We start from the raw sequence: 22651 nt of genomic DNA, 5'->3' as shown, positions 1-22651 counted from the left end.
TTGAGTCTGGCTCAGGAGTGGAAAGGTGACAGCCAGGGAGGCCAGTAAAATTTCAGGATCTCCAGGCTGCACAGGTGGTTTTGTTCTGGTTACCCTTGTCTCGTGTCCCTTCTTTAGCCTGGATGCAATATTCCCTGGGTTTGGGGTTGCTAACCAGAGATGGGGAAGTGGACCCAGGGTCCTGATATGATAGACAGAAGGCTGAGTTTGTTCCAGAGGAACTGTCACTTTGGGAATCAGGGCGAAGTTTGTGATGGACAGAACTACCCGATCATCAGCCTCTTGGCAAGTCCAGCAGTTACTTGGAGGTCTGATTACCCAGCTTGGCGATGGCCTGAGACAATGGCATTCTCTTTCCAGGCCAAAGCAAGGCAAAAGGTGAACAGAAGAATCAGAAAGGCCTTCATGGGGTAGGAGTTAGGAAAAGGATGGTCAGGGAGGGAAGGAGGAATGGAAAGAAATGTGGAAAGAAAGGTTCTCAATCCTCTTGAGCTGACGTCTTGGGAGGAAGCATCCTACCTTGATGTCAGCTGCTCCTCTTCCTGGTCGGTTTGATTGGAGGTCTCCAGCGTTTGCACAGGGCCAGATGTCCGGCAGAGCCTTTTTCAGCTGTGAAATACCCCTGAGGTTCAACACCTTGTAATTTGGCAGCGGTGTCAGTGGTCAAGAGTCCTTGGTAGGGTCCTTTCTGTGAGTCTCACTTTTGCAAAAGCATCTGAGTAAAACAGTAACTGTCTGTAAATGACAAAAGACTTAAAAATGTAATCTAACATCTATGTTTCACAAGGTGAGAGGCAAATCCTTTGAGATTTTCCAGGAGCCCTCTGGGAAACCTCAAAGTTTACTATGAGGTCAAAAAGACTCTTATTTAGTAATTTTATTTTAAGAGAATGTCAAAAGGATCAAACATTGGATTAAATAGGATCACAAATCATTATGATATAATAATGCACCAAAGTGACAGTACCAGATATTAAATGCAAATAGAGAAGGTAAACAAAAGTTAGTGCTCCTTATGTTGAGAAGACTGGGTTTTGCTAAGTAAGAAAAGACCTGATAAAGACAACATGAAGCAGAGTCAGTTATTTTGGTAACGTACAGAATTTTTGCTGTCCAGGCAGATTAATTAAAAGCTGAAACAAACAAACAAAAACTAGTTCCTTAAAGAGCAGACCAATAATCGAAGGGAACTTTGTCTTTTTAACAGAGGGAAAAATCAAATTCTAATTTTGCACCAGTGTATTTTGATGATAAAACTTATTTTTTAAAAAACATAGCCAAATCCTGCAGCCTGTGGGGAAAAAACCACATTCACAGAAGGACAGACAAGATGAAAAGGCAGAGGGCTATGTACCAGATGAAGGAACAAGATAAAACCCCAGAAAAACAACTAAATGAAGTGCAGATAGGCAACCTTCCAGAAAAAGAATTCAGAATAATGATAGTGAAGATGATCCAGGACCTCGGAAAAAGAATGGAGGAAAAGATCAAGAAGATGCAAGAAATGTTTAACAAAGACCTAGAAGAATTAAAGAACAAACACAGATGAACAATACAATAACTGAAATGAAAACTACACTAGAAGGAATCAATAGCAGAATGACTGCGGCAGAAGAACGGATAAGTGACCTGGAAGACAGAATGGTGGAATTCACCACTGTGGAACAGAACAAAGAAAAAAGAATGAAAAGAAATGAAGACAGCCTAAGAGACCTCTGGGACAACATTAAAAGCAACAACATTCGCATTATAGGGGTGCCAGAAGGAGAAGAGAGAGAGAAAGGACCAGAGAAAATATTTGAAGAGATTATAGTTGAAAACTTCCCTAACATGGGAAAGGGAATAGCCACCCAAGTCCAGGAAGCGCAGTGAGTCCCATACAGGATAAACCCAAGGAGAAACACGCCGAGACACATAGTAATCAAATTGGCAAAAATTAAAGACAAAAATTATTGAAAGCAGCAAGGGAAAAATGACAAATAACATACAAGGGAACTCCCATAAGGTTAACAGCTGATTTCTCAGCAGAAACTCTACAAGCCAGAAGGGAGTGGCATGATATACTTAAAGTGATGAAAGGGAAGAACCTACAACCAAACCAAGATTACTCTACCTGGCAAGGATCTCATTCAGATTCGATGGAGAAATCAAAAGCTTTACAGACAAGCAAAAGCTAAGAGAATTCAGCACCACCAAACCAGCTCTACAACCAATGCTAAAGGAACTTCTCTAAGTGGGAAACACAGAGAAGAAAAGGACCTACAAAAACAAACCCAAAACAATTAAGAAAATGGTCACAGGAACATACGCATCGATAATTACCTTAAACGTGAATGGATTAAATGCTCCAACCAAAAGACACAGGCTTGCTGAATGGATACAAAAACAAGACCCATATATATGCTGTCTACAAGAGACCCACTTCAGACCTAGGGACACAAACAGACTGAAAGTGAGGGGATGAAAAAGATATTCCAGGCAAATGGAAATCAAAAGAAAGCTGGAGTACCTATACTCATATCAGATAAAATAGACTTTAAAATAAAGAATGTTACAAGAGACAAGGAAGGACACTACATAATGATCAAGGGATCAAACCAAGAAGAAGATATAACAATTATAAATACATATGCACCCAACATAGGAGCACCTCAATACATAAGGCAACTGCTAACAGCTATAAAAGAGGAAATCGACAGTAACACAATAATAGTGGGGGACTTTAACACCCCACTTACACCAATGGACAGATCATCCAAAATGAAAATAAATAAGGAAACAGAAGCTTTAAATGACACAACAGACCAGATAGATTTAATTGATATTTATAGGACATTCCATCCAAAAACAGCAGATTACACTTTCTTCTCAAGTGTGCACGGAACATTCTCCAGGATAGATCACATCTTGGGTCACAAATCAAGCCTCAGTAAATTTAAGAAAACTGAAATCATATCAAGCATCTTTTCTGACCACAACACTATGAGAATAGAAATGAATTACAGGGAAAAAAAACGTAAAAAACACAAACACATGGAGGCTAAACAATATGTTACTAAATAACCAAGAGATCACTGAAGAAATCAAAGAGGAAATCAAAAAATACCTAGAGACAAATGGCAATGAAAACACGACGATCCAAAACCTATGGGATGCAGCAAAAGCAGTTCTAAGAGGGAAGTTTATAGCTATACAAGCCTACCTCAAGAAACAAGAAAAATCTCAAATAATCTAACATTACACCTAAAGCAATTAGAGAAAGAAAGAAAAAAAAAAACCCCAAAGTCAGCAGAGGAAAGACATCATAAAGATCAGACCAGAAATAAATGAAAAAGAAATGAAGGAAACAACAGCAAAGATCAAAAAAACTAAAAGCTGGTTCTTTGAGAAGATAAACAAAATTGATAAACCATTAGCCAGACTCATCAAGAAAAAGAGGGAGAGGACTCAAATCAATAAAATTACAAATGAAAAAGGAGCAGTTACAACAGACACTGCAGAAATACAAAGCATCCGAAGAGACTACTACAAGCAACTCTATGCCAATAAAATGGACAACCTGGAAGAAATGGACAAATTCTTAGAAAGGTATAACCTTCCAAGACTGAACCAGGAAGAAACAGAAAATATGAACAGACCAATCACAAGTAATGAAGTTGAAACTGTGATTAAAAATCTTCCAACAAAGTCCAGGACCAGATGGCTTCACAGGTGAATTCTCTCAAACATTTAGAGAAGAGCTAACACCCATCCTTCTCAAACTCTTTCAAAAAATTGCAGAGGAAGGAACACTCCCAAACTCATTCTATGAGGCCACCATCACCCTGATACCAAAACCAGACAAAGATACTACAGAAAAAGAAAATTACAGACCAATATCACTGATGAACATAGATGCAAAAATCCTCAACAAAATACTAGCAAACAGAATCCAACAACACATTAAAAGGATCATACACCATGATCAAGTGGGATTTATCCCAGTGATGCAAGGATTCTTCAATATACGCAGATCAGTCAATGTGATGATACACTGTATTAACAAATTGAAGAATAAAAACCATATGATCATCTCAATAGATGCAGAAAAAGCTTTTGACAAAATTCAACACCCATTTATGATGAAAACTCTCCAGAAAGTGGGCATAGAGGGAACATACCTCAACATAATAAAGGCCATATATGACAAACCCACAGCAAACATCATTCTCAATGGTGAAAAACTGAAAGCATTTTCTCTAAGATCAAGAATGAGACAAGGATGTCCATTCTCACCACCATTATTCAACATAGTTTTGGAAGTCCTAGCCACGGCAATCAGAGAAGAAAAAGAAATAAAAGGAATACAAATTGGAAAAGAAGAAGTAAAGCTGTCACTGTTTGCAGATGACATAATACTATACATAGAAAATCCTAAAAATGCCACCAGAAAATTACTAGAGCTAATCAATGAATTTGGTCAAGTTGCAGGATACAAAATTAATGCACAGAAATCTCTTGCATTCCTATACACTAATGATGAAAAATCTGAAAGAGAAATTATGGAAACACTCCCATTTACCACTGCAACGAAAAGAATAAAATACCTAGGAATAAACCTACCTAGGAAGACAAAAGACCTGTATGCAGAAAACTATAAGACACTGATGAAAGAAATTAAAGATGATACCAACAGATGAAGAGATATAACATGTTCTTGGATTGGAAGAACCAATATTGTGAAAATGACTATACTACCCAAAGCAATCTACAGATTCAATGCAATTCCTATCAAATTACCAATGGCATTCTTTACAGAACTAGAACAAAAAAATCTTAGAATTTGTATGGAGACACAAGAGACCCCATATAGCCAAAGCAGTCTTGAAGGGAAAAAACGGAGCTGGAGGAATCAGATGCCCTGACTTCAGACTATACTACAAAGCTACAGTAATCAAGACAATATGGTACTGGCACATAAACAGAAATATAGATCAATGGAACAAGATAGAAAGCCCAGAGATAAACCCATGCACCTATGGTCAACTAATCTATGACAAAGGAGGCAAAGATATACAATGGAGAAAAGACAGTCTCTTCAATAAGTGGTGCTGGGAAAACTGGACAGCTACAGGTAAAAGAATGAAATTAGAACACTCCCTAACACCATACACAAAAATAAACTGAAAATGGATTAGAGACCTAAACGTAAGACCGGACACTATAAAACTCTTAGAGGAAAACATTGGAAGAACACTCTTTGACATAAATCACAGCAAGATCTTTTTTGATCCACCTTCTAGAATAATGGAAATAAAAACAAAAATAAACAAATGGGACCTAATGAAACTTCAAAGCTTTTGCACAGCAAAGGAAACCATAAACAAGACGAAAAGACAACCCTCAGAATGGGAGAAAATATTTGCAAATGAATCAATGGACAAAGGATTAATCTCCAAAATATATAAACAGCTCATGCAGCTCAATATTAAACAGACAACCCAATCAAAAAATGGGCAGAAGACCTATATAGACATTTCTCCAAAGAAGACATACAGATGGCCAAGAAGCACATGAAAAGCTGCTCCACATCACTAACTATTAGAGAAATGCAAATCAAAACTACAATGAGGTATCACCTCACACCAGTTAGAATGGGCATCATCAGAAAATCTACAAACAACAAATGCTGGAGAGGGTGTGGAAAAAAGGGAACCCTTTTGCACTGTTGGTGGGTATGTAAATTGATACAGCCAGTATGGAGAACAGTATGGAGGTTCCTTAAAAAACTAAAAATAGAATTACCATATGATCCAGCAATCCTACTACTGGACATATACCCAGAGAAAACCATAATTCAAAAAGACACATGCACCCCAATATTCACTGCAGCACTATTTACAATAGCCAGGTCATGGAAGCAACCTAAATGCCCATCAACAGATGAATGGATAAAGAAGATGTGGTACATATATACAATGGAATATTACTCAGCCATAAAAAGGAACGAAACTGAGTCATTTGTTGAGACGTGGATGGATCCTAAAGACTGTCATACAGAGTGAAGTAAGTCAGAAAGAGAAAAACAAATATCATATATTAACGCATGTACATGGAACCTAGAAAAATGGTACAGATGAACCGGTTTGCAGGGCAGAAGTTGAGACACAGATGTAGAGAACAAACATATGGACGCCAAGGGGGGAAAACCGCGGTGGGGTGGGGATGGTGGTGTGCTGAATTGGGCGATTGTGATTGACATGTATACACTGATGTGTATAAAATTGATGACTAATAAGAACCTGCAGTATAAAAAAACAAACAACTAATGCTAAACTTTCTTTGGGTTATTTGTATGGAAATATGTTAACATAAATGTTTCAGACATTACATGAAATTTCTAAAAATCTTATATGTTCGGGTATAATGTTATAAGTTATAATTCTAGTTATTACTTTTAAATGTATATATCTCAGAAATAACTAAATTTCCTTGTCAATTGCATTATTATGAACTTTAACCGTGGTCATTTTTTAGTCTTTTGTCATTTACAGACAGTTCTGGTTGTACTCTGAAGCTTTTGCAAAAATGTTCCTATAAAAGGGTTTCATCTTCAAGGAATTAATGGAAAAGACTCTTGACAAGTATAGGTTTCTGGTAACTGACTATACTGCTGAACTGAATGAATAAGCATTTTCAGAACTCTAATGGAAAACTGATGAATTCATAGAAGTGCTAACAAAAGATCAAGATGAAAAAAAAATTACATGGGACTGAGTGAACTGATGAGGATGATTATAATTTTTGTGACTTTCTGTTTGAATAAAAAAAAAATCCAAAAAAAACCCCCCAAAACCAAAAAGAGACATTTAAAAAAGAAACAACATAGCCAGCTTGATGACATCTAAAATTCCTTTCCCAAGATGCCTTTTCCACAAACATTCTACAACTTTCTGCTCTCTATTCAGGCTTTGTCCTAGGAGTTTTTCCTTTCTCATTCTGAAGCAATCATTCTACTTGCCTTACTACTTTTCATACAGTTTCCTTTCACCTAGATTATTTCTGAGTAGTTTTAATGACTTACAGTGATTAGAATTCTTAACTCTTAGAATCCTTAATTCCTATTGAACACTAAGAAGTAAGTAGTTGTGGACTGTTACATTATCATTCTGTTGATTGGCAAGTTTATAAATACATTTTCTAATTTCTAGAAGCACATATCCTCATTAAGTTTCCCAACGTGGCACAAAACTTGTTTGCTAATAGACCCAAATGTCTTTAGTTCCTCTATAAAAAGGAAGCCAAAAGTAGATCAACATTTGCTCAGTAATTAATGTTTCAGTATTTTATGTTATTTGGAAATGACCTAGATATTCAATGAATATCCATCATTTATACTGAGATAAGTTAACTTTAAGGTTTCAAGTTACAAAAAAGATTTTGGAAACTATTTTTAAGTGGATATACCATAAAATATAATAATTATTGAAAAGTTTATAAATTTTTATATTACATCTATTTAATTCACTTGTTCTTAACATTAATGTTTAGTCATGAAAATTTCACGAGACATTAAACAGCTAATCATCTTAAATTATCTTTCCTGCTGACAAATTCTGTAACAGAGATAACATAAGCTTATTTGATTTTTCATAAACCTAGGTAGAGTAAAAGTATTAATATTATAGTTTATGCCAATACCTCTAAAGACATGCCTGTTTTAATTAAACCAACAAACTTAAACTAGCTTTTATTTACTGAAGATTATCCTAGATCAGGTGAATCTGAAAAACATTTGGGTTAGTTTCCATATTTCTGAGACTATACATGATTTATATAACACTTTTTGGTCTTTAAGCCAATTAAATAGAACTCTTTACAAATTAACTTTGGTAATACCATTTGGAGGTAGAAAAAACTGACACATATACACACAGAAATAAACATAAAGACAGACACAGGCAGATGCAGTGTTTATTTTTAAATTTTAGCCTTGATTAAAGACTTAAACAAAAGACATGACACCATAAAACTCCTGGAAGAGAACATAGGCAAACATTCTCCGAGTTAAATTGTGCCAATGTTTTTTTAGGTCAGTCTCCCAAGGGAATAGAAATAAAAACAAAAATTAACAAATGGGACCTAATCAAACTTACAAGCTTTTGCACAGCAAAGGAAACCATAAACAAAATGAAAAGACAACCTACAGAATGGGAGAAAATATTTGCAAATGATGCAACCAACAAAGGCTTCATTTCCTAAATATACAAACAGCTCATATAATTCAGCAACAACAAAAAACAACCCTATCCAAAAATGGGCAGAAGACCTAAATAGACATTTCTCCAAAGAAATAAAGATGGCCAACAGGCACATGAAAAGATATTCAACTTTGCTAATTATCAGAGAAATGCAAATCAAAACTACGATGAGGTATATACCACCTTACACCAGTAAAATAGCCATCATTAAAAAAAAGTCTACAAATAACAAATGCTGGAGAGGGTGTGGAGAAAAGGGAACCCTCCTACACTGTTGGTGGGAATGTAAATTGATGCAGCCACTATGGAAAACAGTATGCAGGTTCCTCAGAAAACTAAAAATAGAATTGCCATTTGCCATATGATCCAGCAATCCCACTCCTGGCATATATCTGGACAAAACTATAATTCAGAAAGATACATGCACCCCTATGTTCACAGCAGCACTGTTCAGAATAGCCAAAACATGGACACAATGTAAGTGTCCATTGACAGATGAATGGATAAAGAAGATGTGGTACATATATGTGTGTATATATATATATATATATATATATATATATATATATGTGTGTGTGTATACACACACACACAAATGGAATATTACTCAGCCATAAAAAAGAATGACACAATGCCATTTGTATCAACATGGATGCAACTAGAGATTATCATACTAAGCGAAGTAAGTCAAAGAGAAAGACAAATATCTCGTGATATCACTTACATGTGGAATCTAAAATATGACACAAATGAACCTATCTATGAAACAGAGTCACAGACATAGAGAAAAGACTAGTGGTTGCCAAGGGGGAGGGGGTTGGGAGAGGGATGGAGTGGGAGGTAGGATGGATAAACAACCAGGTCCTACTGTACAGCACAGGGAACTATATTCAATATCCTGTGATAAACCATAATGGAAAAGAATATTTAAAAAAGAATATATATATATATATATACGTGTAACTGAATCACTTTGCTGTACAGCAGTATTTAACACAAAACTGTAAATCAACTATACTTCAATTAAACAAATAAAATTTTAGCCACAAGACAGGTATAATAATGCAAAACTCACTAGTTTATAAAAGAACAGTTGGATCCAAATTGCGTTTCTGGCAGATGGAATAAGTTTACTGGCTCAGATGGCTTCAACTTTTCACTAATATCTGGTGACAGTTTTAAAGATTTTTCATAGCCCCAGTTTTCAATAGCCTCTCCTTTTTCCCTGATGAGAATTGCATAGAGAAGGCCGGGGAGAGTACTTACACCTCAAAAGGCACAGAGGAAGAATGTTCCACCAAGAAGGACTTTTGCTCCCTAAATCCAGATCTTTTATGACACCTACAAGCCTTTTGAGATGAACAGGGGAGGTTTGAGGATTGGTAAAAAGCATAGATGAGCTTTGGATTGTTTCTAGAGCCGCATTACTGTTCTTGTAAAGACTCGGTTCGTAAGACAAGTACAGTTTTTAATTCTACAAGGAATTGGGTGGGAACCTGAATGGTACCAAGGGACTGCCCACCTAGCCAACTATATTTGTTCTTCATATCAGGGAGAAGGTCAACTAAGATGGAAATCAAAAGATCCCTATGTTCTAGATTTAGAGCTGTGTGTCTTTGCAGAAGGACTTACTAAAACATTCCAAAAGCTTCCGAATGTTTTTCTTTCCCTCTGGGTATATAGTTTCATTCCAGCTTTGGACAGAAGGCCTAAAAGAGGTTCCTGTCAGGCTCTGAATATCAGCTTCCAGTTCGGCCAACTTCTGACCATAGAGCTACTTTTCAAAAAAAAAAAAAAAAAAAAAAAAAATCCTTTCATATATCTTGTCAGGTTTCAGCCAGGACAAACTGTGAATATTATTGGCAGTAGTGAACAACCCCATGAATGCAAGTGGCATCCCCAATGAGGGTGCAAAAGATACCCAAGATGCAGAGCCACCCCTAAAGAAAGAAAGCTTTAGACAATCCCCTGAGAGCTGGCAACAGTCTGTAGGACCCTGACCGCAAATGGGGTGCAGCCCATACTTCTGCCTGGCCATATGTTGGGGGCTTCCAACCTGACGGTAACTAAGCCAAGTTCTCAGGACACAACAAGAAGGCAATAGCTGTCCCTGGGAGAGAAAGGATCAGCAACCACTGGGTACCTGAACGCACAGTCACGTGTCACCATCAATACATAATTCTAACAAGTGTTTTTTGCCTGCTAGTCTGAATTTGGAAAGTGAGTGACAACATGACATTTTACCTTCCTCTCAACCAGGCACAGCAGTGGAGACCTGACAGAGCTGACTTTGGTAGAATTCTCACCCTTCGCCGGCTTCTCCAGTTTTCCCAGGATCCCGTCTGCAGGCGTTGGGGTGAGCTGGGTGTCCCAGGGGGTGTCTTCCCGGTCACCAGACACTGCAGAGGAGGAGAGAGAAATTTCCCTCACCCTTTACAGTGAGTGCCTGGCTGAGGCCCCTTTTTCCCTAGGACACCTCATAAATGGATAAACTTATCTAGATTAAAAGTTCTCCTCTGTAGCCACTGTAATTCAAGATTATCTTTGGTAAGGTTAACCTGCTTGTTCATTCTTAAACTTTTATTCACCCAAGGCCTCATGGACCCAGCCCAGCTGAAGTCAGACCCAGTTCAACTGCAGACACAGTCTGGTTTACAAGTCAGATCCAGTTGAACCCAGACCCAGTCCAGTTTCTAAATTCCACCTAGTCTGACTCCAGCCCATTTCCAGACCCAGTCCAGAAAAAGAAATGTTCAAATAAAGTCTGAAAGCTCATGACGCAAAAGCTGTAGAACTAGGATTTGAGAAGGGCCTCATGACCTCCAGAGGCGCCCTGAGAAGGCAGCAAGCCCCAAGAGCCCAGCGGGTGCCTACGCCTGGTTGCTCCTTGCTCCTGGGGCCATCAGGGTTCCCCTTCAGATCCCACTTCTGACACGAGAACTGTTAAAAGATAAACTGAGGCATATTAAAAAGTTTAACAGTTTATTTGAGCAAAAATTGAATCAGGCAGCATCCAATCTGGCAGATAAAAGGAGTTCCAAGAAGCTGTACAAAGAAAGGCAAAAGGGAGCAGGAACAAGGAAGTCATCTTAGGCAAAAAAGTGGGTTAGTTATTGCAAAGTTACAGAACTCAGACATTGTGGGTTCGGTTCCGGACCACCGCAATAAAGCAAATATCGCAATAAAACAAGTAACACAAATTTTTTGGTTTCCTAGTGCTTATAAATGTTTCCATTATACTGTAGTCCATTAAGTGTGTGATAGCATTTTGTGTACAACAATATACATACCTTAATTAAAAAATAATTGCTGTTTGGAAAATGGCACCACCGATAGACTTGCTTGACTCAAGGTTGCCACAAACCTTCAATTTGTTTAAAAAAAAAAAAAAAAGCAGTCTCTGCAAAGCACAATAAAATGAGGTGTGCCTCTATTTGCCTTTAGGAGATGTCAGGGGTCTATCAGTCAGATGACCCAGCTAGTGCGGAGCAGGCGATTCCCGACTGACTGATTTAAGATCCCATTTCTGGGAGAGCTGAAACGGTAATTAATTAAGTAGTCTAGGTGTGGTAACGTGGGGCTCCATGTGGGGCCCGAGTCTAGACTGAGGCTTAAAGCCCCTGGCTGTGGCTGCCTGCACCATCACCGCACAGCCCCGAGACGGAGAGGGAACGCAGCGGCGCCTGCAGGACACCTGGGCCCGAACTTCCGACGGGGTCAAAACAGATGAATTTGGGGGGCGGGGGGAGAAACAGGCATGATGCTCGTCTGAACCGAGGGTCCCAGGTCCATCAAAAGGCACGAAGCTGCTGCACATCCCAGTTACAACTGGAGAAAGGGAGAGCTGCTCCTGGGGTTGGGGGGAGGGGTGTCTGTAGCCTTCTGAAGGAGGTCCCACCCCAAATTCTTGCATTTCTCACATGGGGATAAAAAAATATATCATTTACTGCTAATACGGTTGTCTCAATGCCATCTGCTGTTGGCCTTCAAACCGGGCGCAGTATACAGAAGGAATGGTGAGTTCTCTGGATGAAGCATTAGCTTGGCCGTCAGGTGGGGCTGCCCACGGCACACGCTACCTCAGGGTGACCCTCCTGAGGACAGAGTGTCCTGAGGAGAGGTGTTGCTCCCGGGCTTCAGTCTGTTGACTTAGGTTGGCCTTACTGGGAGGTCGCCATGTAAAACGCAGACGCCCTGTTACAGCTGAATTTCAGATCAACAGGGACTGATATTTGAGTATAAGGTTGTCTAATACTTAACTGGGTGTCCTGTTTTTTTTTTTCCTGAGCCCTTTTGCCTAAAGCAGTGACCTCAATAACATACCCTTTTTCTGGGTTTTCTCTCCTTTTCTGTACGTTTATTTTCAGTCTGGCCACCCTACCTTAGCATCTCAACTAACGACTGGGCTGATGACACCTAGTACAAAAGGTCAGAGTGGCCCCAAGTGCTGTACAGGTCAGAGCTATTGTTCCTTGAGAGAGGTGGGAGGGGACCCAATGTAGTAAACGTAGGACAAAGTGCACGACCCACAGACAGTACACGTAGGCGACCTGGGGTGGACCTGGGGGAGGATGGATTAGACCTGACCAGGTTTGGCTCTTGGCCTTGACTGTCAAATCATGGGGACACTCGCTAAACAAATGCACACAGGCTGCTGCTGCTACCTGTGGGCTGAACTTGGGCACCAAGGGAAGCAGCTCTACGAGATGTCGAACCAAACGGAGCAGGGGGGCCGCCACCTGATCCTGCCACCCTGTGCCTGCCGGGCCTCTCGGCCGCGGGGCCCCTGCAGGAGAGCAGCCCTGGGAACCCTGGGCTCTGGGCTCGCCCGCCACTCAGCACCGTGCTGCCGGCACAGCTGCTGTGGTCGTGACCTCCTGTCCCCGTGTGGGCACGGACTCCGAATGCATCAAAGCACTGACTTGCCACTGGGAAAATAGAGTACAAATACTGAATGCCAGACCACCTTTTTGATTCTGTGCTGTTGGAATTAGTGTATCAAATTTATGGAAAGAGTGTTAATCTGGAAAAGGTAAGATCCCACACCCACAGGGTCTTCCAGGGCCTTGTTATCAACAGTGTCCCCCTGCTCCTGTTAGGAGCACAGGCCTCAGGCCCCACCCGCACCTGCTGGGTCGCTACGTGCATTTTAACGGGACCCAGGGTGACTGAACACACAGCAACATTGCAGCGGCCCTGTCCTAAATCACCAGCACTTTACTAGAGATACTGAAAAACCAAAACACACCAAAACCCCAGAAAAATCTCAGAATAGAGGACCATCCAAGACAGGCGCACACAAACACACACACACTCCACTGTTCCTGTCCTTGTTCTGCCTGAGGCCCTGGGAACGTCCTCTGGGCCCGGCCCCGCCCGCAGTGAGACCGTCCCAGGGTCCCTGTGAGAGGTCCCCCGCCTCATCCTGCTCTCCCTCCCCTGGGTGTCTGCCTGGGGAACGGTCCCTACAACGTCCTTTGCTCCAGCATCTTTGGAAGCGGAGGCCCGCCTGCTCTTGCTGGGACACCTCTCGGGGTCAGCGCGGCGACATCCACGGGGCCGCAGGCCACCCAGCTCAGGGGCCTCCAGGAGCTGCTCACAGCTTCCTCATGGAACATCTAACGACACTACCCAGTAGATGTTCGCATCCAGTTAATAACCACCATCAGCTCATGAACACTAAACACAGCTGATCAGGGTACTGACTAAAAACTCTGCATCAAATCTTGCCAAATTTAAATCAGCCAAATGTACCCTCCGTAAGACCTGTCAGACATCAAACTTGTAACAGTGCTATAAAACGTCCCAGGGACTAAAATCTGATCACTTGTTAAGTTTCTAGGAAAATAATTTTTAAGGAAAATAACTTCTGTCAGATGAGACTAAAACTAGTCCATTAGTTCCCTATGAAAATGGTCCAGGAATTAACCTGGGTTAGTGGGGTTCACAGCAGAAAAGGACTTCAACAAAAATGAATCACAGCTGGTATTTTGTGTTTACAAATAGTCAAGATGTTCTCACGGTCAAACCTCCACCAGGGCATAACACTCGTATTCAAGGGGTCACAAAACGCCCAGTTTGGGAGTTTCTGGTGGAGGATCTGAGACTCCAGCTCCTGGTGGGGAGGAGACACGAGCCCAGGGCTGTGCCCCAGGCAGGTCACCCGGGAGCACCCCTCCGCGGGGCCCCATCGCCCCGCTCCACACACCCTGCCCTTGATGCGTTTATAAAGGCGAACGCGGGAAACCTCGAGGTCCTGCTTACTCACATCTATTCCCAGGCTCACCTTCTGTAACTGGTTTCAGTCAGAGGATCGTCACCTTCCAAGAGACATGGGCTCGGCTCTGAGCTGCTGGGAGCCTCCACCTTTTCCTCCCTGTCGCTCACTGCTTCCAGCTCCTGGAATCCTGCACGGAAAACGTTACCGCACGAGGAAAGCAGCACGGGTGTCTGGGGCCCGGGGCGCAGCGCCTCTCCTGTCGGGCTCCCGCCTCCTGGGAGCATCCCCGACACACCGGGCCGCCCTCTGGGCCCCGGCACCCACTCCCTGGGACCTAGTGCTGCCAGGGGGAGGCCCACCCGGCGCCGGGCAGGGGTGCGAGGGTCCCCCCCGGGCTGAGTTGCCAGGCCGGCTCTGTGACGGCTCCGAGGGCCTCAGCCCTTGCCAATTCAGGGTTCTAGAGGGTTCCAGACAAACTGCACGGGTCTGGCGTCAGAAGTATCTCCAGGGCTTAAGGACAAAGCTCACAGGCAAAAAGGTGACCCCCAAGCCACTAAGAGTCAGAGAGGAGGGCTGGTGGCCTCGGGGTGGCAGATTCAGGGAGGGACTCTCACATACTCACGAAAGCTCGCGGGCGCTTCCTCCCGGGCAGGGATGCGGGGACCGGGGACCAGGCCCGGCCAGAGGAGACAGCCGAGGAAGAGGCTGCAGGAGTGGGTGGAAGAGAAACACCGGCCACGGCCAAGGACATCGGCTGAGCAGGAAGCTCCAATTTCGGGGAAAAAAAAGTTTCCTCTTCACCCTGGTCACTCAAAAGTCCCACATCATCACAGAATTTCTCCTGAGATTAGCTACCCAACATCAATTACCTATGAGGACATATCATTATTCATTTTTCTACTGTGAAATTAGAAGATTTGGTTACTAACTGGTTTGCAGGCTGTTTTTGCCTCTGGGGGGATTTGGAAGAACCGTGGAGTCGTCAGTGTCCTGCTGCCTCCAGGGGCCGGTTTCCTTCCGTCCTCTGGGCTCGGCGGCCACGACTCCATCCGCACCTGCAGGAGGACCCGGGGCCACGGCGGGAGGGCCGCACTGTCGCCACTAAAGAGCGAGCTGAAATCAGGAGCCGACGGTCCAGCCTCGTCTTCTTTGAGCGCCGTCAGTGATGGTTCAAACCGGGGCGGCCTTGGCCATTAAACGATGCTGGTGGCCTTCCCTGTCCGCCGCTGTGGAGGGACCTGGAATCACGGCTCTTCGGGACCCGAGGGTGTGAGGACGCAGCTTGGTGACATGGGCCCGTGCGAGGCTACACGGGAAGAGCTGGCCTAAATTCAAGTTCTTTACCCCAAAATGGACTATTATTATTACCACTGCTTTAAAAGACTGCAGCTATTAGTGTAGAATTCTAATTAATTTATAGAACTGAAGTTTGGGGGAGGGGCAAAGTATATAATAGCAGAGAACGTGCACATCAAAAATTAGGCTAAATCACATCAAAAGAGATCTCCACCCTCCTTCAAACTCTGCTCTGAGGCCGATTGACAGACGCCTTCCCCAGCCGCCACCACCTACCACCTTCCACTCCACAGCCCCGCCCTTATTACCTGTGCCCCACCTTACCTGTGTTTACTGATTCATTTGTCTCAGTGGAATCTGGTCACACATTATTCCCAGTGCACAAATATCCAGGTTATAATGCAAGAGTAAGAGACCAAAGGCTCATCTGTAATGACATATACAGGAAGCAGCCTGTGCATCCCCAAATCTACCCGCCAAGGTTCAAGGCCCTACTCGGCTTAACTACAAATCTGGGGAGTCCCCACTAGCTGAGGAGACAAAACCAAAATCACAGAAGCACCGTGGCCACTCAAAGGCCAAGGGTCTTCCAACCTGGGCTCAAAAAAGCAACGAGCATCTCTCCACAGCCCTTCATAAAAGCACGTTCACGCAGCATCTCACCTGACGCAGACACGCGTGGGCGGGCGGGCTCCACCAGGAGCCTGGCACAGGTAGACCTGGGCTCGGAGGCCTCTCCCGGGAGTGAAGACCCCAGGGTGAGCCCCAGGCGCACGCTGGCCCTCGGCGGGGCGCTGCCCAGGAGGCCCCGCTGCCGGCCAAGAGCAGAAGTGGCCCGGGGGTGTGCACAGATTTCAAAGAAATTACCGTACTAGTTAAAAGACATATTTTAATCTAGTTTTCCCATTTTATACTAAAATCATTAATACAGGTCACAAATTGCATTTATTCGCAGATATCTAGAAAACAGTCAAAAGTGTATCTATCTCTCTGTATAGATCTTAGTAATAAATTTTATTTGAACAAGAGAACTTGTGCACAAGAGTTGAACAGCATGATTACAGACTGCGGCCCTCCCCACGGGAGGCACAGGTATGTACAGTATGTGAGACAAAGTTGCACCTCAGAGCTGATCATGATCAAGTCAAAAACACCTGACATACAGTATACGTGCTAATAAATTTCCTTCAGGTCATGACCAGCATGAAAAAAAATCAGGACATAGATACTCAGCAAAGGCTCTGTAAATGTGCACAGCAATATGCTGCATTTAAGAGTTAAAATCAGACTCTACTTAGTGTTAGCATCAAGCCCTTAGGAGAAATCCAAAAAATATCTCCTTTCCCGTTCACACACGTCAAAAACTATTCACACTTGGGGCTGGACTGGGCAGCTGGCCTCAGACCCCACCAGGGCCTTGCCCGTGTGGACACAGCGAGGGTTAATACTGGAGGTCTCTTCCCCATCCCGGCTCGCGGCCGCCTTCTGGCTGCACTTCCATCTCTCAGTCATTAAATTAAACCAGCAGAAAGCAACGCAGGCCTCTGGGAGTCCCATCCCTTCCACAAGGAGAATGCTCGGCCAATTCAAGTTTCGTTCAGTCAGGAAGACAGAAGGATTTAAGGCTTCGGTGACGATTATAATCCTCTGAGAAATTATTTTCCCTTCAAGTCAAGATAATAGTGTTTACTGTACTTTCTCTTGACTCTGAAAATCCCTGGTATCGGTGTAGGCAACTTGCACCTGCAATCAAGTCTGCAAGGGAGGAAGGTCCCCCACAGCTGTCCCAGGCCACGTGTGGTCACGAGCCGAACCTCGGCTCCCCGGAAGTGGGGAGACCCCCGGTCCACGCCGTCTAGTAGGTGGAGGAGGCCGTGCTCATGGCATCTTCGGAGATCTTGGTGCTGGCCGGGTGGATGCTTGCGAAGTACTTGACGTCACTGTCACGGTCCATCTGAAGAGCCATGATGGTCTGCTCCACGGCCTCCTGGTGACAGCTGGCAGAGGTTAGGAAATACTCTGGAAACGGGAAGAGCAAATCACAAATGAAATTAGCTTTGTTGGATTATAAACAGTAATCCAAATTGATTTGTGTTCTATGAAAAAAATCCCCAAATGTAGGAGAATTAGAAGATTTATCTTGTTTTTTTTTTTTTGGCTGTGTTGGGTCTCCATTGCTGCGCGCAGGTTTTCTCTAGTTGCGAGTGGGGGCTACTCTTCATTGCGGTGCATGGGCTTCTCACTGCGGTGGCCTCTCCTGTTGCAGAGCACGGGCTCTAGGCGCACGGGCTTCAGTAATTGTGGCATGTGGGCTCAGTAGTTGTGGCTCGCGGGGTCTAGAGCGCAGGCTCAGTAGTTGTGGTGCACGGGCTTAGTTGCTCTGAGGCATGTGGGATCTTCCCGGCCCAGGGCTTGAACCCGTGTCCCCTGCACTGGCAGGCGGATTCTTAACCACTGTGCCACCAGGGAAGCCCCTATCTTGTTTTTATAACAGACTAAATCTCATGATATTTAATGGCAGCAATGTTAGTAAATATGTTAAAACTTGTACTTGTTACAGCTATTAATTAACTCAGTGAAAGGAAAAACATTTCCAAATACAAACCACACACACAAAACCAGAGTCCTCTCTGTCTGTTCAATATGATAAATTCCAAAGGAGAAAAAAGAAGCAACGTTCATTTGCCCATATTCTTTGAAGTCTATTACAAACTTCTTTCTGTGCTTTGTTCATGAATTCACGCATTCAAATGATATTTATTAGGCATTTTGGGGGGATTACAATAAGTAAAACAACCTGAATCTTGAGGTGCTCATAATTTGCAGCAAAGCAAACACTAAGGGGCACGTCTTCTGCCTAATGAATGAAACTCAGGAGGAAACTCAAACACGCCTCCCGCCCCGATGGCAGCGACAGACGTCCACGTGGGGCGAACCAAAGGCAGTATTCGTCACATAGTCCTCACTGAATTTCCAACTTTCCAAACTACTAAGTTTTAAATTATAAAGAAAAATTCATCTAGAACAGAACAGTGAAAATTCAACATCACTCTCCTCGCCCCTTAATCGTCTTGTGTCCTTTCTCGACAGGAACCACCACTAACAAGTCGCAGCACATTCTCGGACCAGACCATTCCTACGACCCCAACCCTTCCGCTCGGGCGCCCACCTGTCCCGTGTCCCCACCACCTACCCTTCTCCTCGTGGGTCGCCTGCCTACCTTTTTCTAGCAGAGTTTGTCGCAGTGTCTTCGCGAGGAGCACGCGGACATTCGGAACCCTATCGTTTGCCAAGGTGAGCAGGTGTGGCATCAGATGCACAGCGAACTGGTCCATGGGCAGGCATTCATCTTCAATGACGGTCTGGGGACAGAAAGACCTGCTTCAATATGCCGGCTCAGTCGACCAGGCCGTAAGCAATACCAGCTCGCAAAACCTTTTAGAAACAACTCAAGTGCCTCAGGTTTCAGTTACAGCTTTTTAAAACAATATTCCAGGCACTCAGGAGCTCAAAACAAAGGGATACAGTTAAGTCCCCGCAGAGACGCACAGCTGTGACCTGCCCCACGGAGGCCTGGCATCACAGTTACGTTCACAGCCGCAGACCCGCAGGCTCCGTGGACCGATGGCTGGGGCAGCGCCGCTTCCGGGAGCTCGGGGGACGGAGCGGGGAACGATGAGCCAGATGGCGAAGCTCTGCCCTCAAGGATGAGAGCGAGGGTGTGGAGGCGGGCAAGGGGCCCAAGGAGACAGGCAGCCGGTGCGGCCACACTCACCTGGCAGACAAAGACGAAGGCCTGCCGCCCGGACCACCGGGGACAGCGGCCGAAGCTCTCCACCAGTTCGCGGATGAGGTCCACCCCGAAGGTGGGCGGCGCAGCCCGGTGCAGCTTCCGCACCATCTCGCCGACCTAGGGGGGCATGCGCCGGTGAGCCACACCTCTGCATGGTGTTCTCACCAAACGTGTGCTGGGCTAAGGCTGTAAGAACTTGAACACGTACCAACTTGTAGGAAATCCAACGCACAGAAGAAACTTTATCTGCACACAGATTCAGGGCAATGGGGCGTAAATAGTCATAAATGTCTCTGGGGCTGTATAACTCTAGAAGTAAGATCAGCTGTCTACAAAGTGAATTATAAAAATAAAAATACAATTACAATTCAACAATAAACACGACAAATGAAAATAGGTTGCTCATCTGAAGCATGAATCACCGGGGTCGTGTCTGTGAAAGGAACACATGCAGAGACCAGCGATTGGCCTGGACGCTGTGTGTCTGGATCTGCATCTAAACAACACACACGTTCAGGACACAAACACTGCGGAACTGTATCCACGGCGACGGACACAGAGCAAAGCGCGTCCTGGCTGGCTGCATGGGGACACGGGACACGGTCCCGTGGTGACTGCTGAGGACCTGCTGGGAAACTCCCGTCCACACAGCAGCCGTCTACTGAGAAGGTGCCAGCAGCCTCAGGCAGCCTGCCGTGTACCCGTCAGGCTCCAGGCAGCTTCTCAGGGAGGCTCCGGTACCAGGGGTGGGGGACACAGGGAGGCCCCTCTTGCGCCTGCTCCCACCAAGTGGCCGAGAACCGGGGACCAGGGCGTCCCCCAGCAGCCTGAGTGGAGGACGCAGCGACACCCTCCCAGGAGGACCACAGACACGCTGAGACTCCCACCTCCCGGGCTATGTGTCTGCGGTGGGTTATGTATGCCATCGGCAGGAGGTGGACGACACAGACAACCAGCGATGAGCCGCCCCGCCCGAGGGCACGTGGATTCCCCGAGAGACGCCCCGCAGACGCCTCTCAAGGAGCAAAAGCCTCCTGCGGCCCGTGGAGGGGCAGCAAAGCCTGTCCATCCCCCCGCCCAGGCAAGGCCAGGCTGCAGCCGGGGACAGGGGACAGGAAAGCCTGTTCCCAGCGTGGGGCCGCAGAGCCTTGGAGCCAAGCGCGAGTCTCGTCCTGCCGGGGAGGGGCGGGAAGCACTGCCCTGACCGAGCACGGGCCCAGGGCAGAGACACGAGCCCCGGGGCGGGTGGGGCCTCTGGGGGGCCCAGCACACAGGCCTCCCCGAGACCGAGGCCGAACCAAGGGGCAGAGGGCCCCCCTCGCCCAGCACCCGGTGGCCTCCACCACGTGGCAACCACAGCCCAGGGCTGGGAGGATGGAGGGGCGCAGGGGAGCACGGTCGGATGAAAGCAGGGAAGGAGGGGCGCGTGCGCGGGGGTGGGGGGGGAGGAGGGGGGCAGAGGCTTAAAGGGATGCCGAGGCACAGGGGCGGAGGGGCGTGGGGAGCACAGGGGCAGAGAAGTGAAGGGATACAGGGGCAGAGAGGCGAAGGGATACAGGGGCGGAAGGGGTGAAGGGATACAGGGGTGCAAGGAGTGAAGGGATACAGTGGCGGAGAGGCGAAGGGATACAGGGGCGGAGAGGCGAAGGGATACAGGGGCGGAGAGGCGAAGGGATACAGGGGCGGAGAGGCGAAGGGATACAGGGGCGGAGAGGCGAAGGGATACAGGGGCGGAAGGATGAAGGGATGCAGGGGCGGAGAGGCGAAGGGATACAGGGGCGCAAGGATGAAGGGATACAGGGGCGCAAGGGGTGAAGGGATACAGGGGCGCAAGGGGTGAAGGGATACAGGGGCGCAAGGGGTGAAGGGATGCAGGGGCGGAAGGGGTGAAGGGATACAGGGGCGCAAGGGGCGAAGGGATGCAGGGGCGAAGGCGCAGAGGGGGCGCAGAGCCTGGGAAGAGGAGGCCCCCAGCCGCAGCTCGCACCATCAGCAAAAGGCAACGGCAGCCCACGGCTGGACGAAATGAAGTGCAGAGGGCACAGAAGGTCATACGGAGACACCACCACCCAACCCAGCACCTGCTGCCTGGACGGGCTCAGCCGTCCACCCCAGCTGCAGAGGAGGCCAGGCAAGACAGAACTCAGGGCAGTTATCCTGTCATGCACCGAAAGAAACTCAGCCCCAAACTCCACACCTAGCAAAGATATCTTTTGAAAATGCAGGTAAAGTCCAGAATCCAGAGTATTTAATAAAGAACTCTTACAATTCAGCAACCCAATTTAAGACAAACAGCCCGATTAAAAAATATGCAATGGACTTGAATAGACATTTCTCCAGAGAATATATACAAACGGCCAACAGCACAAGAAACGGTGCTGGGCATCACTAAACATTAAAGAAATGCACATCAAGACCAAAGTGAGATGCTACTTTACACCCACTGTAATACTGGCTACAATTAGAAAGAAAAAAAAAACAGGAAAACAGCAAGTGCCAGGGAGGATGTGGGGAAATGGGAGCCCTCATCCACTGCTGGTGGGAACGTAAAACGCTGCAGCCATCGTGGACACAGTCATGCAGCTCCTCAACAAGTTAAACAGAATTAGCGGATGACCCAGCAAATCCACCTCAAAAAACTTGTATGAGTACATCAATGCTCACAGTAGCACTACTCACATCAGCCAGAAGGCAGAAACAACCCAGATGAATGGGTTAAAAGGTGGTATGTTCACACCAGAGTATTATTCACTCCTCACAAGTAACGAAGTTCTGACACAGCTGCCACATGGATGGACCCCGACAACACTGTGCTGGGGAGGGAGCCACGCACAGAGGCCGGGGGTTACGCGGCGCATCTGGAGCAAACGCTCAGAAAAGCAAACACGCACGGAGACAGCGGACTGATGGCTGCGGGGCCGCTGCTTATGGGCGTGCGGTGTCCTTCTGGGAGGACGAAATGTTCTACAACTAGACGGGGGGACACTGCACCAGCAGCAAAAGTGGTTATGTGTATTTTACCACAATTAAAAAAAAGTGAAGGTGACATGGTCTTAAAAAAAGAGCTGAGAAAATTCACTGCCAGCAAGATCTGTGTTACAG

General features: G+C 45.6%; 1 protein-coding gene across 3 annotated transcripts in view; it reads right to left on the bottom strand.

Annotated features, from left to right (window-relative positions):
- Positions 1-16682: 16682 nt before the first annotated feature.
- Positions 16683-22651, bottom strand: part of PPP4R1 (protein phosphatase 4 regulatory subunit 1) — a 61196-nt gene continuing 55227 nt past the window's right edge. The window contains exons 17-20 of one of the 3 annotated variants that reach the window (XM_036823126.1): positions 19758-19878; positions 19532-19666; positions 18977-19118; positions 16683-17775 (exon numbers count right to left, since the gene is read on the bottom strand). In XM_036823126.1, the coding sequence (XP_036679021.1) occupies positions 17612-17775; positions 18977-19118; positions 19532-19666; positions 19758-19878 (562 nt within the window). In that variant the 3' untranslated portion in view covers positions 16683-17611. The remainder of the gene's footprint in view (positions 17776-18976; positions 19119-19531; positions 19667-19757; positions 19879-22651) is intronic. The other 2 variants (XM_036823128.1, XM_036823129.1) reach the window with 2 other exon arrangements.

Source organism: Balaenoptera musculus, chromosome 14 (assembly GCF_009873245.2).
Source record: "Balaenoptera musculus isolate JJ_BM4_2016_0621 chromosome 14, mBalMus1.pri.v3, whole genome shotgun sequence".
In the NCBI taxonomy this organism is placed as follows: domain Eukaryota; kingdom Metazoa; phylum Chordata; class Mammalia; order Artiodactyla; family Balaenopteridae; genus Balaenoptera; species Balaenoptera musculus.
The sequence above is the reverse complement of the archived record's forward strand: the minus strand, read 5'-3'. Positions and strand labels throughout refer to the sequence as shown.